At 42.4% G+C, this 18719-nt stretch overlaps 1 protein-coding gene across 7 annotated transcripts in view; it reads right to left on the bottom strand.

The window, feature by feature from the left end:
* arl13b (ADP-ribosylation factor-like 13b) overlaps positions 1 to 18719 on the bottom strand; it is a 98354-nt gene that overhangs the window by 10359 nt on the left and 69276 nt on the right. For 6 of the 7 annotated variants that reach the window (XM_067992826.1, XM_067992824.1, XM_067992829.1 and 3 more), the window contains exons 5-9: positions 17243 to 17348; positions 14498 to 14700; positions 12682 to 12799; positions 6629 to 6839; positions 6371 to 6481 (exon numbers count right to left, since the gene is read on the bottom strand). In XM_067992826.1, coding sequence (XP_067848927.1) covers positions 6371 to 6481; positions 6629 to 6839; positions 12682 to 12799; positions 14498 to 14700; positions 17243 to 17348 — 749 coding nt within the window. The remainder of the gene's footprint in view (positions 1 to 6370; positions 6482 to 6628; positions 6840 to 12681; positions 12800 to 14497; positions 14701 to 17242; positions 17349 to 18719) is intronic. The other variant, XM_067992828.1, reaches the window with a different exon arrangement.

The following is an 18719-nucleotide window of genomic DNA, read 5'->3' as shown; positions in this document are numbered from 1 at the left end:
ATATCCAGGTGAGCTGAAATGATCCAAATGAAATTATAGTCAACATAATGCTCAAAGGTATGATATAGAGAGAACAAATGAAAAGATTTAGAGTTAAGTGACATCAACATATACATATTTTTTTAAGTATATAAAAACATTTAGAATAGATTTGGTGCCAGTAGAACCATTACTTAAATCACAGCCTTCAAGTTACTTAGATGCCCTGGAAATTGCAAAATTTCATTCAGGTATGCTCAGATTGTTGAGATGCTAGGATGGCAGATGGTCTAGCTATATGAACCTTTGCAACTTGCTTGGAGAATTGCGCAAGTGACTAGGGTGGTAAAACTTTAACTCAAGAAGGTGCGTTTTTGGTCAAAAAGGCACTTTTGTCATTTCTGTCCTTTATGGGATGGCTCATTCCCTGAAACAGGCTTACTTGTACTTGGTGAGGGTGTCCAACACCTGATCCAAGGATAGCCTGGAGTCACCAAAATTCCATTAGACCGACATACATGGCATCATCCCATGCATTTTAATTCAGCAACAAAGTCTAATTTTGAAATCTAATAGCCACATGCAGGACATCCTGGGAAGCAAGAGGCAACAATGGCCATCCATATAGCATCTTTATTTATGAGAGGAACTTGAATTTGTAGTCTTGATAACTGATAAAATGCCCATCCAGTGATACAGAACATTTGCCTAGTGTACCTGAAGTTTTCTTTGTGTTGCATTCTGCAACCTAGGACTCTCTATCCATGAGTACAAGATTCTAGGGCCTTAATTGAAATATAATTCCTGGTCTGGACAAGAAATCATGACTCAGATGTAGGGTTTGATCACACTGATTGAAACTGGCCTCAGGAAACCTTCGACTGGAGATCTATATCTTGATGGAACTACCAATTTTGAACGTGTTCTCGCTCTAATTTATTTGTTTAGACCCAGAGGGATCCACTCTCTGCCTGGAAATCTCTCTACGATGATGGTTGATGTAACAACTATCAACACAGGTATTATCACCATTATGACTACCCTAGCATTAAACACTTCAAATAGGGATCAAGGCTCATAAACACAACCAAATAAATATGTCAACATCGCAGATTGCGACAAGTGCACAGAACTATTAAAGAAAAGCGTTTTGACTAGCAGAATTAGTGTGAATATGACTAATGCTGCCATTTAAATACGTTATTCAGTTCTGGGTACTGGTGGGGGAGAGGGTTCCTCTGCGGAGTGCAGCCAGAGCCAAGTCCAAAGCACCATGGGTGGCTCAGCTGTACAGGGGGGTGGAGAAAGGTCGAGAGAGCAATAGTGATAGGGGATTCTATAGTTAGGGGAGCAGACAGGCGTTTCTGCGGCCGCAAACGTGATTCCAGGACGGTATGTTGCCTCCCTGGTGCCAGGGTCATGGATGTCACTGAGCGGCTGCAGGACATTCTGAAGGGGGAGGGTAAACAGCCAGAGGTCGTGGTCCATAGCGGTACCAACGACATAGGTAAAAAGAGGGATGAGGTCCTGCAAGCAGAATATAAGGAGTTAGGAAATAAGTTAAAAAGCAGGACCTCAATGGTAGTAATCTCAGGATTACTCCCAGTGCCACGTGCTAGTGAGTATCACATTCACCTGAGGAAGGAGGAAGCCTCTGAAAGCTTGTGAATTTCAAATAAAATTGTTGGACTATAACTTGGTGTTGTAAAATTGTTTACAATAGTGAGTATAGGAATAGGTGAATAGATCAGATGAATGCGTGGCTGGAGGATTGGTGCAGGAGGGAGAGCTTTAGATTACTGAGGAATTGGGACCGATTCTGGGGAAGGTGGGACCTGTACAAGCCGGACGGGTTGCACCTCAACAGATCCGGGACTAATATCCTTGCAGGGAGGTTTGCTACTGTTGTTGGGGAGGGTTTAAACTAGAGTGACGGGGGACGGGAACCTGAGCGGGGAGTCAGAAGAGAGTAAAGTTGAGAGAAGCAAGAGAGGGTAGGACCCAGGGGAAATTTACAATACAAATAGTTGTTCAAGAACAAGTGAAAGGGAAAAGCGTAGAGCAGTAGAAAGAAAGTGTACTTTAGGCACTACAGATAAAGTGAAAACTAGAAGGTGTAAAGCGATTAACCCAGCATCAAAGCTGAAGGACAGCTAGGGTTTGTGGCCCAACTAAGAGTTCTATATACAAACACACAAAGTATAAGGAATAAATTAAATGAACTACAGGCACAAATTCAAATTGGAGGGTATGACATGAAAGCTATTACTGAGACATGGCTGCAGGATGGTCAGGATTGGGAACTAAATATACCAGGTTATAAGGTCTGCAGGAGAGATAGGGAAAATGGAAGAGGGGGAGGAGTAGCCTTAGTGATTAGAGATGAAATCACTTCAATGATAAAGGAGGATATAACGAGGGATAAGCAGCCAACAGAGACCTTATGGGTTGAAATGAGAAATAGGAAAGGATCGAAGACTATAATGGGAGTTGTGTACAGGACCCTGGCAGCAGCTCTGAAGTGCTAGATTGTATAAATGCAGAGATTAGACAAGCGTGTAACAAAGGCATAGTGGTCTTAACCTTCACATAGATTGGGAAAAGCAGACTAGCAACTGTCAGAAAGGTAGTGAATTTCTTGAGTGTGTCTGGGATAGTTTTCTACAGCAGTTTGTCCTAGAGGCAACAAGGGGGCAAGCCATACTAGATTTAGTAATGAGTAATGAACCAGGTTTAGTTAACAGCTTGACTGTACGTGAACATCTATCCATGAGCGATCATAACATTATCAAGTTCAAAGTAGTATTTGAAAGGGAAAAAAGTGAATCAGCTGCTAAGATTCTCGACTTGGGTAAGGCCGACTTCAATGGGATGAGACAGAGACGGTCCACAATAAACTGGGCAAATCTGTTAATGGGTAAAACGACTGATGATTAGTGGGAAATGTTTAAAGAAACATTTAACGTGATACAGAATCGGTTTATACCCCTGAGGGGCAAGAACTCTACTTGCCAAAAAAAACAGCCATGGACAACTAAAGAGGTAAGGGACAGTATAAGACATAAGGAAAGGGCATACAAAAAGGCAAAAAATGGCACAGATCCTGGCGAATGGGAAAGATACAAAGATCAACAAAGGGTCACAAAACAGATAGTAAGAGCTACAAAAAGAGAGTAGGAAAAGAAACTTGCAAGGGATATCAAAACCAATATGAAGAACTTTTATAATTCCATTAGGAAAAAGTGGGTGGTCAGGAGCAGTGTTGGCCCCTTAAAAACTGAAAGTGGGGATATTGTCATTGACAATGGGGAAATGGCGGACATGTTGAATAATTATTTTGCGTCAGTATTTAGAGTAGAAAAAGAGGATAGCATGCCGGAAATCCCAAGAAAACTAATATTGAATCGGGGACAGGGACTCAATAAAATTAACATAAGTAGAACAGTAATGAAGAAAATAATAGCATTAAAGAGTGACAAATCCCCAGGACCAGATGGTTTCCATCCCACGGTTTTAAAGGAAGTAGGTGAGCACATTGCAGATGCCCTAACCATAATCTTTCAAAGTTCTCTAGATTCAGGAACTGTCCCTCTAGATTGGAAAATTGCACATGTCACTCCGCTTTTTATGGGAAATGAGGGAATTATAGACCAGTTAGCCTAACATCTGTTGTGGGGAAAATGCTGGAGTCTATAATTAAGAAAAGGGTGACTGAACACCTCGAGAATTTTCAGTTAATCAGAGAGAGCCAGTATGGATTTGTGAAAGGTAGGTCGTGCCTGACAAACCGGATTGAATTTTTTGAAGAGGTGACTAAAGTAGTGGACAGGGGAATGTCAATGGATGTTATTTATATGGACTTCCAGAAGGCACTTGATAAAGTCCCACATAAGAGACTGTTAGCTAAGATAGAAGCCCATGGAATCGAGAGAAAAGTATGGACTTGGTTAGGAAGTTGGCTGAGCGAAAGGCGACAGAGTAGGGATAATGGGTAGGTATTCACATTGGCAGGATGTGACTAGTGGAGTCCCGCAGGGATCTGCCTTGGAGCCTCAATTATTCACAATATTTATTAACGACTTAGATGAAGGCATAGAAAGTCTGATATCTAAGTCTGCCAATGACACGAAGATTGGTGGCATTGTAAGCAGTGGAGATGAAAACATAAAATTACAAAGGGATATTGATAGATTAGGTGAATGGGCAAAACTGTGGCAAATGGAATTCAATGTAGGCAAATGTGAGGTCATCCACTTTGGATCAAAAAAGGATAGAACAGGGTACTTTCTAAATGGTAAAAAGTTAAAATCAGTGGATGTCCAAAGGGACTTAAGGGTTCAGGTACATATATCATTGAAGTGTCATGAACAGGTGCAGAAAATAATCAATAAGGCTAATGGAATGCTGGCCTTTACATCTAGAGGACTAGAGTACAAGGGGGCAGAAGTTATGCTGCAGCTATACAAAACCCTGGTTAGACTGCACCTGGAGCACTGAGAGCAGTTCTGGGCACCGCACCTTCGGAAGGACAAATTGGCCTTGGAGGGAGTGCAGCGTAGGTTTACTAGAATGATACCTGGACTTCAAGGGTTAAGTTACGAGGAGAGATTACACAAATTGGGGTTGTATTCTCTGGAGTTTCGAAGGTTAAGGGGTGATCTGATCGAAGTTTATAAGATATTAAGGGGAACAGATAGGGTGGATAGAGAGAAACTATTTCCGCTGGTTGGGGATTCTAGAAGTAGGGGCACAGTCTAAAAATTAGAGCCAGACCTTTCAGGAGTGAGATCAGAAAACATTTCTACACACAAAGGGTGGTAGAAGTTTGGAACTCTCTTCTGCAAACGGCAATTGATACTAGCTCAATTGCTAAATTTAAATCTGAGATAGATAGCTTTTTGGCAACCAAAGGTTTTAAGGGATATGGGCCAAAGGCAGGTATATGGAGTTAGATCTCAGATCAGCCATGATCTTATCAAATGGTGGAGCAGGCTCGAGGGGCTGAATGGCCTACTCCTGTTCCTATATTCCTATGTTCCTATTATATATGAGGCAGAGGAAAGGAAGTGCATGGTTAGAACCTCTTAACTAGAGAAGTCTAATATTTTCCCTTAATGGGTTGTCTGACTTACCTATAATAACTAGAGGATTAAGACAGAAGATTAACTTTAATTTTAAAATCTCTACAAGTGGCACTACAATAATTTATTAAGTACCATGTTAAAAGTCTAATCTGCCATAAAATTTAATATATAAGTTGCATTTTAAAGTTGATTTTACAACCTGCAAGCCTCTTGCTGATTGGCTGATTAAGATTTTTATACTTTTTTAAAATTACAACAGAAATAGATTAGTCATAGATAATTTACCCAGAGGTTCTAGTATACAAGGAGAATTCATTTATGTTCTCTGTTATTGCTGAGATACATCTAATAATAACAGTTTGGAAACAGGCACCTAGAATGTAAGTTAGGAGAATTTCTACCTTGTATAGAACTAATAACTTTTACTCTGCTGATATTCTAGTTTCATTTGGTTTCTTGCCAAATGTTCCAGCTAGTATCATTACAGACCAATCAAAATATTTATGTTACAGTTGTCTGTCTCATTACTGAGATCAGGGAGGACAGTTCCAGCTACTTCCCACAAAGTATACCTACTCCATGATTTCATACACACGATATCAGTAAATATCATAAACTACCAGGAAATATAAATTGTTCCTATTTCTTGCTCCTGGTAGAAACTCCTGCTGGGGTACAATTGCACAGGTTCTAGCAGCCATAATTAACTTACCCAGGTGCCCATTCTTCTCATGCGAGGCTGTATCGTGTGTTGGCAGGCAATTTGATCATGGAGGGTATCACAGACAAATCAAATTCTGTTCCCAACCTACATTAACATATGCACTTTCCAGCATAGATCATTAGATAGGAGTTAGAACCTTGACGGAATTTTCCCCTCCCCATCTGGAGACATTGAGATCAATTATAGCAACCCCACCATCACCCTGGCTATTATCGGCTAACACAACATAGACCAGACTGAACCTGGGATTTGCCCGGTCTGTATGGCTTTGTACCACCTAACATGATACAGTTACCTACTGCATACAAGTGGAGCTCAGATTAATGTGCTTTTTTTAAAATCAGTAAAATTGTCTATTTGCCAATCCTATTTATCCTTAAGAGAACAGCCAGAATTATTATAATTTGTCACCACATGCTAAATATTCCTTCCTTTAATTTGAATACATTTTTTGAATTCAATTTTTTTTCCAAATTGTGACTGCTCCATTTCAAGCATAACTCACATTAATTGGCACTTTTTTCTCTGAACATAACTGGTTCTTTTTATTAGGTCGATATCAGAAAAAGGGGCTTCTACTCACCAGGTGGTGGCGGTGGACTTGAACTTTCGGACTCATCATCTGTACCGACTGGTTCTACCTTATTTTTTCTCTTTATATGAATCTTTTTGACCTTCTTCTTCCCTGGCTCTGCTAAAATACATAGTTTTAAATATACAATTAAATATGAACACCATTTTTGTGAAGTCTAATAAACAGTATGCAACACAAATTTAGACACAGTTACTGTATGCCATTGTTTGCTTCATACTCGCTAAGCAACTTCATTTGTATAATTACCAGAGTCTTCCATTTTCCGGTTGCGCTCAATTTCCTCTTGTTGCTCAGTTAATGCTACTGCACCTGGCTTCACTTTCTCACTGTTTTGCCTGCCATTGCCAGACTCCATTTGCATCTTAGGCGATTCCCTCTTTTCCGAAGTGCTTAGTAGAATCTCTCCATTAGATTTTGGTTTGTTTTTTTCTTGCTGTTTTTTGATTTTCTCTTCATTCTAACAAAAAAAATAGAAAATGAGAAGTGCTGCTCTTCTCCAGCTCACACTTCACCAGGACAACTGTAATGTCTCGAGCTCCCTTCTGTCTCCTCCAACCTCACACCTGATGCCAGTTGCAAGGAGCTCATCGATTTCTTTGTCCTCAAAATCAAGGTTCTGTTTATCTGCCTCGGCCTCCTCCACCCTCTACACAAATTCTGACCTCATAACATTCTATTCAGCAACTTTCCTGCCCCATGATGCTATATTGACCTTATTTTTACTGTGTCAGGCAATGTGGCTTAACCCATTGAATAGAATTATCAGGGTGATACTATATTAAACCTATTTGCATATGCCTGTCAATGTTGCCTAACCTGTTGAGTGGAATTGCTCTTCATTTCCAACTTAAATTTTTTACTAAGCAGTACCATGTCACCTGATTGATTTTTTTGAAATACAGTGAAACCTGTAAATTAGGGACACCTTATTTTCAGGTGTCCTTATTTTCAAAATAGTCATTGTATGTACAGTAAATTATTTGGGCCTGTCAATGAGTGTCCCTATTTTGCAGATGTCCCTTTGTACAGGTTTCACTGTAGTTCCAATCATACTGAGTTCAGAATGCCAGCGAATTCCATATCCCTGGTTATATCCAGTGTATGCATGAAGCCAGAAATCCTATGTCCAATTCTGCTTCAAATCAAGTATTTCTGCAAATCTACCCTACATCTATATATTATATCTATATATAAATATCAGACGGTTCACATATTTTACACGCATCTCTCCCAAAAGTTTTTGTTCTTTATGGAATCCTGTAACGCATGTGAGGAACAAACCAATTACTCACGGGCTGTTCATTCTAGGTACTAATAGAAACTGAAAAAAGTATCACTGTCAAATGGAAAACTACAGATTATAATAACTTTTATGAACACATTCCAACATTATTTACCAGTTATATGTGCACAGAAATATCAATGTTGTGTTGACTAATTTAAGTGCTAGTTTATTTGCCATTGTCGAATTGATTAATTCTACTTGTGATATCCTGCCACAAAATTTCATGACTCAAGTGCTGGTCCAGGAAAATGAAACAGTCTCAATACATTACTCCTTCTCTAGAATCGTCATGTAGAAAGGAACAGCAGCACCACCCTTTAGAACTTGCAGCCGTAATTAGTCCTGCAATCAGCAACCATTCCAACAAAAAATCTAAAGATTTATTTCAATTATTTTCAACAGATTTTCTTAACTTTAAATTTAACTTTTATTTCCCTTTAACTATAATCTATTATAATTCATTTCAATTTCAGAAACATGCATGCTTTTATAGAGTGTTATTGTAATACTAAGTAGACAACATGCATGACTAAAACAAGCACGTACAGCCCTATTCTATAATCAGTCCTGCACATCTGTTAAACTAGGTTTTCCCTTCAGGAGTTTCATACTGTAGATGATCAGAATGTAAAAGCAGCATAAATCTTCTTGAAAATAATCTTCAGTTTATGACATAAAGGCTATGTAATCTGAATAGATCATTTAGCTCCATCTTTCAGCCTCCTGCTTTCTAATGCTATCCAGCATTATGCTATCCAGCATTAGAGATAGCATAATGCTGGATAGCATTAATGCTGGACAGCATTATGCTATCCAGCATTATGCTATCCAGCATTAGAGATACCTGACCACATTAATGTAGAAACGCGTGAACAGTTACTTGACCATATTAAAAATGAAATGCATGATGGATATTTGATCAATGTTAGCCCTTTTCAAACTAACATGGATAGGTTTAGCTGACCAAGGACATTCCCAGCCTACTTGAGAAATGTTTAGAAGGAGTCTGTTCCTGAGAAGAGATAAGAGTACAAAGGCGTATTGATGATAATCCAGCATCAAAGTTGTCATCTGTCAGACCAAATAGGAACATAGGGAACAGGAACAGGAGTAGGCCATTTAGCCCCTCGAGCCTGCTCCATCATTCAATGAGATCACGGCTGATCTGTGACCTAACTCCATATACCCGTCTTAACAAAAGGTATTAAGGGATATCGGGCTAACAAAAATCTATCAATCTCAGATTTAAAATTAACAATTCAGCTAGCTGCGATTTGCAGAGGAGAGATCCAAACTTCTACCACCCTTTGCGTGTAGAAATGTTTCCTAACTTCACTACTTAATGACCTGGCTCTAATTTTTAGGCTACGTCCCCGAGTCCTAGACTCCTCAACCAGCGGAAATAGTTTCTCTCCAACTACCCTATCATTATCTCTGAATATCTTGAAAACTTAGATCAAATCACCCCTTAATCTTCTAAATTCCAGGGAATACAACCCTAGATTGTGTAATCTCTCCTCATAGTTTAACCTTTGGAGTCCAGGTATCATTTTAGTAAATCTACATTGCACTCCCTCCAAGGCCAATATATCCTTCCTAAGGTGCGGTGCCCAGAACTGAACACGGTACTCCAGGTGTGGTCTAACCAGGGCTTTGTGTAGCTGTAGCATAACTTCTACCCCCTTGTATCCTAGTCCTCTAGATATAAAAGCCAGCATCACATTAGCCTTTTTGATTATTTTCTGTACCTGTCCATGACATTTTAATGATATATGTACATGGACCCGTAAGTATCTTTGGATCTCCACTGTTTCGAGCTTTTCACCATCTAGAAAGTACTCGGATCTATCCTTTTTAGGTCCAAAGTGGATGATCTCACATTTGCCTACACTGAAATCCATTTGCCACAGTTTTGCCCATTCATTGACTTAATCTATTAATATCTCTCTGTAATGTTATGCTTCCTTCTACACTGCTTACAATGCTGCCTATCTTTGTGTCATCGGCAAACTTGGATATGTGGCTCTCTATCCCGTCATCTAAGTCGTCAATAAATACAGTGAATAGTTGAGGCGTCAACACAGATCCTGTGGGACACCACTAGTCACATCCTGCCAATTTGAGTATCCCTACCCTCTGTCTCCTGCCGCTCAGCCAATTTTCTAACCAGGTCAATAATTTGCTCTCAATTCCATGACCTTCAACTTTAGCTAATAGTCACTTATGATGGACTTTATCAAATGCTTTCTGGAAATCCATATAAGCAACATCCATAGACATTCCCCTGTTCACTACTTTAATCACTTATTCAAAAAATTCAATCAGGTTCGTCAGGCATGACCTACCATTTATAAATCCGTGCTGACTCTCTTTGATCAGCTGAAAGTTTTCAAGGTGTTCAGTCACTCTATCCTTAATTATAGACTCTAGGGGCTCAATTTTAGGGGGCAATTGCGGGTTCTTTGGGGCACCGAAAATCGCGGAAATCCCGTTCGGGTTTGGAAGCCGGCTCCAACCAGCCAGCTTCGAGTTTCCCAGGGGCCCACCTGTGTGCGTGCGGGCGACCAGAAAACAGAAGTCCCGCGGCAATTAAAGCCAGCAGAATGACCGTTAAAGAGCCAAATGTACCTCACTGAGGTACTTAAGGCACCTTACCTGTGACAGATGAAGTGATTAGAACGATTTTTAACTTACCTGGGCAGCTTGCCCACCGCTTCTGATTCACGCCTGGTGAAACCAGACGTGAAGGGCTGGATCAGGGAGAAAGAAACTAAATAAATTAAATAAAAAACCATGCAAGGAAGTGAAAACACTAAAAGACCCTACCTTTGCACCTTGCTCCAATGTCTCCTCCTCCGATGTCACACTCTTCACCCTCCCCCCCGATGTCCCACTCCAACCCCCGATGTCCTCCCGCTCTTCCCCCCGATGTCCTCCCGCTCTTCCCCTCTCCACCCCCCCCGCTCTTCCCCTCTCCACCCCCCCCCGCTCTTCCCCTCTCCACCCCCCCCCGCTCTTCCCCTCTCCACCCCCCCCCCGCTCTTCCCCTCTCCACCCCCCCCCGCTCTTCCCCTCTCCACCCCCCCCCGCTCTTCCCCTCTCCACCCCCCCCCGCTCTTCCCCTCTCCACCCCCCCCGCTCTTCCCCTCTCCACCCCCCCCCCGCTCTTCCCCTCTCCACCCCCCCCCGATCTTCCCCTCTCCACCCCCCCCCGCTCTTCCCCTCTCCACCCCCCCCCGCTCTTCCCCTCTCCACCCCCCCCGCTCTTCCCCTCTCCACCCCCCCCCGATCTTCCCCTCTCCACCCCCCCCCGATCTTCCCCTCTCCACCGCCCCCCCCCGATCTTCCCCTCTCCACCGCCCCCCCCCGATCTTCCCCTCTCCACCGCCCCACCCCGATCTTCCCCTCTCCACCGCCCCACCCCGATCTTCCCCTCTCCACTGCCCCCCCCCGATCTTCCCCTCTCCACCGCCCCCCCCCGATCTTCCCCTCTCCACCGCCCCCCCCCGATCTTCCCCTCTCCACCGCCCCCCCCGATCTTCCCCTCTCCACCGCCCCCCCGATCTTCCCCTCTCCACCGCCCCCCCGATCTTCCCCTCTCCACCGCCCCCCCCCGATCTTCCCCTCTCCACCGCCCCCCCGATCTTCCCCTCTCCACCGCCCCCCCGATCTTCCCCTCTCCACCGCCCCCCCCCGATCTTCCCCTCTCCACCGCCCCCCACCCCGATCTTCCCCTCTCCACCGCCCCCCCCGATCTTCCCCTCTCCACCACACCCCAGTCTTCCGTTCTAGCACCGGATGACGTCTTGCTCTCTCTTTCTCGCCCGCCCGACTCGCGTTGCAGCTCCCGACGGCAGCCAGACTGTCAATCAGCTATCAACATGCGCTCACGTCGGAAACGGTAAGTTTTGTTCATGCGGGTTTGCCACGCGGACCTTCACCCCCCCCCCCCGCCCCGCTGCCAATCTGCCACCATTGCAAAATCGACCCCTAGTAATTTCCCGATAATAAATGTTAGGCTAACTGGTTTATTATTCCCTGGTTTTCTCCGCTCACCTTTCTTAAATAGCGGAGTGACATGTGCAATTTTCCAATCTAAAGGAACGGTTCCTGAATCGCGAGAACTTTGGAAGATTATAGTTAGGGCATCTGCAATGTTCTCACCTACTTCCTTTAAAACCCTGGATGGAAACCATCTGGTCCTGGGGATTTATCACTCTTTAGTGCCATTATTTTCTTCATTACATTAATTATGGTGAGTCCCCGTCCCTGATTTATAATTAGTTTCCTTGGGGTGTCCGGCATGCTATCCACTTCCTCTACTGTAAATATTGATGCAAAGTAATTATTTAACATGTTTGCCATTTCCTTATTTTCATTTGCAATATCACCATTATCAGTTTTTAAGGGCCTACATTGCTCTTGACCACCCTCTTTTTCCTAATAATTGTAAAAATCTTGTGTTGATTTTGATATCCCTTGCAAGTTTCTTTTCATACTCCATTTTTGTTGCCAACACCCTTTGCTGTTCTTTGAATCTCTCCCAGTTGCCAGGATCTGTGCTATTTTTTTACATTTTTGAATGCTTTTTCTTTTAGTTTTATGTTGTCCCTTACCTCTTTTGTTGTCCATGACTTTTTTTTTTGGCAAGTCGAACTCTTGCCTCTTAGGGGTATAAATTGATTCTGTATCACGTCAAATTCTTTTTTGAACACCTCCCACTGATCTTCTGTTATCTTTACCCCAGTACTGTAATTGGGTTCGGAAGTATGGCCTACACTAAAAACTGCAGCTAAGGTCTACCATGGGATTTCTAAAAATCTGTAGGCTTTACTATATGCCTTTCATAGCAATATATTATCACACAGATATCAATATTGTTCAAAATTATCAAAGTATAATGAGATTAAATTAGAGGCCCAGTCAAGGAATTGATGTCAATGTTAAAATCCAGCATTTAAATGAAATACCTTTAAAAAGGTAATTATTTCTGGCAACGTGTTTCAATACCTACCACAGAAATGACCTTAGATATAGGTTGAAAGGGGTTTATTTGTGGGTCAGGTTCTTCATCATCGTCCTGATTTAGAGGATGCCCCTCTTGCAAAGCACCTTCCCTTTCTTCACGTTCTCTACAGAGACATAAACCCATTTTCAAGAATAGTCTTCAAATTTCCCCTGTGAATTGTCATTGTTTTATGACTAGTCAGATTTATCATGTAGTTTTTTAAATTCAGTCTTGGGATCTGTGCATCACTGGCAAGGCCGGCATTTATTGCCTATCCGTAATTGCCCATAGCGGTTTGGTACAACAGAGTGGCTTGCACTTTAGAGGGCAGTTAAGAGTCAACCATGTTGGTATGGGACTGGAGTGACATATAGGCCACACCAGTTAAGGACGGCAGCTTTCCTTCTCTAAAGGACATTAGTGAAGCAGTTGTTTTTTTAAAAACTGATACAAGCTTTCAAATTCACAAACTGTCATGGTGGGATTTGAACTTATATTCTCTGGATCGTTAGTCCAGGTCTCTGGATTACTAGTCCAGTAACATAGCCCTATACTACAGTACCTGTATTCTGTACAATTATTGGCTCATATTATGATATGGAATCATGTCCAGTAGGAATTAGATTGGGACAGCCTATATATATATTTCCACTTAACAGCACTAAAAAATCTGGAGGAGATGAGACTTATCCTAATATATGTGGACTACATTCCAATAAATAGTCCAATGCTGAGACTAATACTGTAAATTTCAGTCTCATGTAAATATAACAAAAAGATCAAAGCATATATACTTTAAAAAAAAATACAAAAAACTTATGCAAATCGTAGCTGTTGGAACATTCCTAAAATATTACTACATTCTACCAGGAAATCTATTTAAAAGTGTACGTCACTGTTAAGCTTAATTGTAAACAAAAATATGTTTTCCAATGGACAGGCCAGAATAATCCTCTACAGATGGCCTGTATTCTAATGGAACTAGGACAGGGAAGTCAAGTTATTTTCCTGTCGCAGGCCACAAATATGATTTAGAGGCATTTGTGATAAAAGCTTTTTTATAGTAGTTGTTGTCCAAGAAAGAAAGACTTGCATTTATATAGCGCCTTTCATGACCCCAGGACATCTCAAAATGCTTTACAGCCAAAGTACTTTTGAAGTGTAGTCACTGTCGTATTGTAGGAAATGCAGCAGCCAATTTGCACACAGCAAGCTCCCACAAACAGCAATGTGATAATGACCAGATAATCAGTTTTTAAAAAAAAGTGATGATGGTTGAGGGATAAATATTTAGCCAGGAGAACTCCAATGCTCTTCTTCGAAATAGTGCCATGAGATCCTTTACATCCACCTGGGAGAGCGGATGGGGCTCGGTACTGCACTGGAGTATCAGCCTAGATTATGTGCTCAAGTCTCTGGAGTGGAACTTGAACTCACAACCTTCTGACTCAGACAAGTGCTAGCAATGAGCTGGAATGGATCTTTAAACTAAGGTACAACCCATCTACACAAACAAACAGGAATACTATAGCATCTCTCAAATAAAACTCCTCCAACATTTTTTAAAGCTAATCTAATCATCCAAACTCTAGAAATCATGAGAATGTACCTCTATTTTTATAAGCATATAATCAAGGTTTTTTTGGAGTATCTTTTTCAATTAATACTTAAGTATACAACGGTATTATGAAAAAGTGGGAAATGGTCTGTAATTCAATCCTTCTGAAGGATGGATTGAAAATAAATTTCACTTCAGTCATAATGTTGAAAGTTAGGAATGACAAACAAATCGGACAAGTGAAACTGTTACATGTGCTTTTACCTGTCCTCTCGTATTCTACGTACTCTTTCCGCCCGTTCTCGTTTCTCTTGTTCTTCCTGTACCTTCTGCTCCATTGTGTCTTTTTGTACCCGTTCTTGTAGAACATCATAATCCTTTGCTATGGTGGTCAAAAGCCAACCAAGGCCTTTTCTAATAGCTTTGTCCAATTTTTTTCCATACCCCAGAACAGCAGAACATGGCTCCTGTTGGTATAAAGTAAAAAGATATGCTACTAAGCTTTACAGAAGAGATTATTTCTGGGTTTAATACCTGGTTTGTGTCTAAATAGGTGAAATCAGCAGGGGCAGCAGTGGAGTTGTAGAAATTGGCAACAGTGTTCTCATGACGTTTTGGGGATCAAATTCCATGATTCTGTTCATTTTTCCATGAAAACCATGAATAAGTGGCCTTTATTATTATATGTTCCTTTACCTATGGGGAAAGAGTGAGGGAGTGGGACTAATTGGATAGCCCTTTCACAGAACTAGCACAGGCATGTGTGTCGATGTGCTGAAAGTTTCTATGATTCTATGATTTAATTTTAAACTCTAAGCTTTTGCAAAATTCTAGATATGCAGTAGTTTAATAGTAGGAGGGGGTGGAGTGGGGAGAAGACTGTAGGATTTGACAGCAATTATGGGAGTGCGCTGGGCTCTGGCAGCTTTAGCAGTCGTACTACGGAGTGTCATCCTGAGGTTTGATATCACTGGGAGATGGAATATGGAGTTCGGAATATGGGGCTATTCCTGGCATGTGGCATTAGGAGGGTGGGAAGCAATGTCAGGGTTTGGCCACAGTGGGAGTGGAGGGTCCCAGGATGTAGCAGCATTGGGGAGGGTGCTAAGGTCTGGAATATTGAGCGGAGTCCTAGGGGTCAATTTTAGGATGGCCGAGCGGGTGCGTTCATGGCAGGAGGGTTCCTAAAATTGGGGAATGCCGGAGCGGGTCTGGAGCCCGGCTCCAACCCGCCCACTTCCGGGTTCCCCAATGACGCGAATCAGTGCGCGCGCAGCCCCTTCATGCGGGACTCCCACCGGCAACTAAAGCCGTCGGGATGACAGTTTAGATAGTTAGGGAGGTACTTGAGGTCGTTGACTGACCTCATTGGGAAGAGATTTTAGCAGGGATGTGATTTTTGATTCTCCTCAGCGTGTTTCCTATGCTGTGGGAAACGCTCCCTGTTGTTGCAGACGTGATTCAGTCAGCAGCCATTGGGAGATGCAGAGGATTCCTTGACAGTTGGGGGGTATACCTCATTCATTGCAACAGGGCACTCTGTCACCTCAGACAAAATTTTGCCTGCCATACCGTTGTCTCCCCACTCAAAATTATTACATCATACCCTAAACTCTGCTGTCCAAACACATTTACCTACTTTGCGGACCCCCTCACACTCACACCGTCAGGATGCCGGGGGGGGTTCCATAGCTGACTTCATCACTCCAATGGAGGATGAGCAACATCACCAGCCTCGCCAGGCACGCCGTCCACCTCAGCCACGTGGAGCTACACAACACAGTGCTGCGCAACAGGCACCTGCACAAAGTAGTCGTGCAACTACACATACACCCACTGTAGGGTGACCCAATGGGTGGCATCAAGGGTTTCATGGAGAACCTCATGAAAGGGCATTATTGTGACAATATAATAAGTAATGTGAGTTGATCAGAAATCAAATATATGTAAAAACCATGACAAACCTCAAACACCCTTGTGCATCCCCTTCATGCTTATGACGCATTTGCCTTACGCTTCCTACTACACATACGTGATGCATGCCCTGTGGCTGCAGCACAGGTAGTGGCAGGTGGGGTGAGGCTGACCGTGAAAGAGATGCATGAGAGGGTGAGTATGAGACAGAGCCATGAGATTGTATGAGGACAGGGTTGAGTGGTAGTGGTGGGATGAGTACTGGGGAGGTGAGGAAGTGCAGGTAAGATGAGTATGAGGGTTCAGTGGGTGTGGGGAGTGATGTGATAGAGTAGTGTTGGCAGTGCAGAAGGAGGTGTGGGGTGGGGACTGTGATGTGGCAGACGGAGTGTCGGGGAATGAGTAAGAGTACTCATTTCGGCTGACCTGGTTCGGTCATTGAAGCGCCTCCTGCACTGTATGCAGGTGTGTGACCTCCTCTGCCACCTCAAGCCAGGCCTTTGTGGTGGCAGAGGCAGGCCACTTCCTCCCGTCCGCCGGGTGGAAGATCTCCCTCCTCCTCCTCACCCCATCCAGTAAGACCTGGAGTGAGGAATCATTAAACCTGGGAGCAGCCTTCCCCCTGGGCTGCTCCATGCTGTAACTTTGCCGATTTTCGGCAGCATCAGTCAGTGGAGGACTGCCCCTTTAAATAGGGTTCCTCCAGCTGACAGCCTATGATGCGGGTGCGCAGTCCGCCCGCTGCGCAGCTTTCCAGTGCAAAACCCGGAAGCCAAGGTAAGTGGCTTCAATTTACTTATGATCGCATGCCAGACCCACTGATTTCACTGGACAAAGTGTCCTTGGAGCAAACAGCAATTGAAAAGATGCTAAACCTGTACAAATCACTGACTGGACCACAGTTAGGATATTCTATCTAGATTTGGGCACCTTTAGGAAAGATGTCAAGGCCATAGAGAGGATACAGAAGAGAGTCACTAGGATCATACCAAGGATGTGAGGCTTTAATTATGAGGGGGGAGAAAAACAAAAGAAACTGAGCCTCCTTTTATTAGAGAAAAGGTGAATATTTGTAGGTGATATTCAAATACTTACAATTTGACATAGGCATTTATTTTCATTGACCAACTTCTCCAATGAAAGGTACTCTATGATATCAGCCTCTGCTAATGCTCCGTCACAATCTTGTTTGTTTGCCAATCTAAAATAAACAAATTGTTAATTATATTTCTGTTTGCTAATTTTTACAAAAAGTAACCACATAATTACATACTCAGCACTCTCATTTGGAAGCTGATAGTTTCTAATTCATCAATTTTGAAAGGTTGAGATTTTCATGTAAAACTTCAATGAAAGCAATAAAGACAATCCAATGGCTTAATTTAATCATGTGAAATATGTATTTTTTTTATTTTGGACATTAGAAATTTCAGTTACTGTGGAAAAAAATGGTCGTGAGAAATTTTCTGAAGGCATTGTGTGTCAATTTGTGGAGAAAAGGATACCCAGCACTAATGCCTACAACTTATAATTGCACAGTGACAGGAACCAGTTTACATAGGGCTTTTACATTATAAATATGAGCATAGGAACTTATAATGGAAAAACTGATATAAAAGTGCAACAAAAATTCGACAATGGGAATTAAGGCTTTATACACAAGTGTGTGTAAATGTAAATTTATATAAAAACTGCATTATGAGATGGGCACAAATATCTTTATTAATCTGCGGTAGGTGAACAGCCCACTATTTATTTATTTAACTTCATTTTGATCCATAAGCAACGCCATGGGAAATCCACTAGCATAAAGGAAAGAACCAAACCTTCCAATATGTCTAAAACCAAACCGTAGAAAAGCATTCTCTGCTACCTTAGGGTCACATTTCAATTTCCCATCCAAGTCAACCCTATAGGCTTATTGTACAAGACTGTCAAGTATGGGCAGTTTTATGCTGTGGAATGAAACCCACTAGGACTTTATCGGACTACACTAGTTGGGAAACTTAGTCAAGCAGGAACTTCCATACCATCAATTTGGCTTGGATAAAAATCCAGGTTCAAAAGAACATAAGAAATAAGGACAGGCATAGGCGTCTCCAGCCTGCTCCTCCATTCAATAAGATCATGGCTGATCTTTTATTAAAACTCCACTTTCCCGCCCTATCCCCATATTCCTTGGTTCCCTTAGTGTCCAAAAATCTGTTGACCTCAGTCTTGAATATACTTAATGACTGAGCATCCACAACTCTCTGGGGTAGAGAATTCCAGGAGAAAGTATAACCAATTCACTGCATCATCTAGTTACCTTGGTTAACCACCCTAACGTAGAATAGATCTCTGCAATCTCCTCCAGTTTTACATCCCTTGCAGCCCTTTGACTCTGGCCATTTATGCATTTCCTCCACCTCTCCCTTTGCCTCACCAGAGCCTTGAGCTGTCTCAGACAGACTCTGGGCTTCCTTCTCCAAGCACCTTCCTCTCTCTACCTTTAAAAACTTCTAAAACCCCAATTTTTTTAACCAAACTTTCAGTCACCTCTCCTAACTCTCCCACCATGGCTTGGTGTCCA

Source organism: Heptranchias perlo, chromosome 11, assembly GCF_035084215.1.
Source record: "Heptranchias perlo isolate sHepPer1 chromosome 11, sHepPer1.hap1, whole genome shotgun sequence".
Classification (NCBI taxonomy): domain Eukaryota; kingdom Metazoa; phylum Chordata; class Chondrichthyes; order Hexanchiformes; family Hexanchidae; genus Heptranchias; species Heptranchias perlo.
This window is presented reverse-complemented; position numbering and strand designations above follow the sequence as displayed.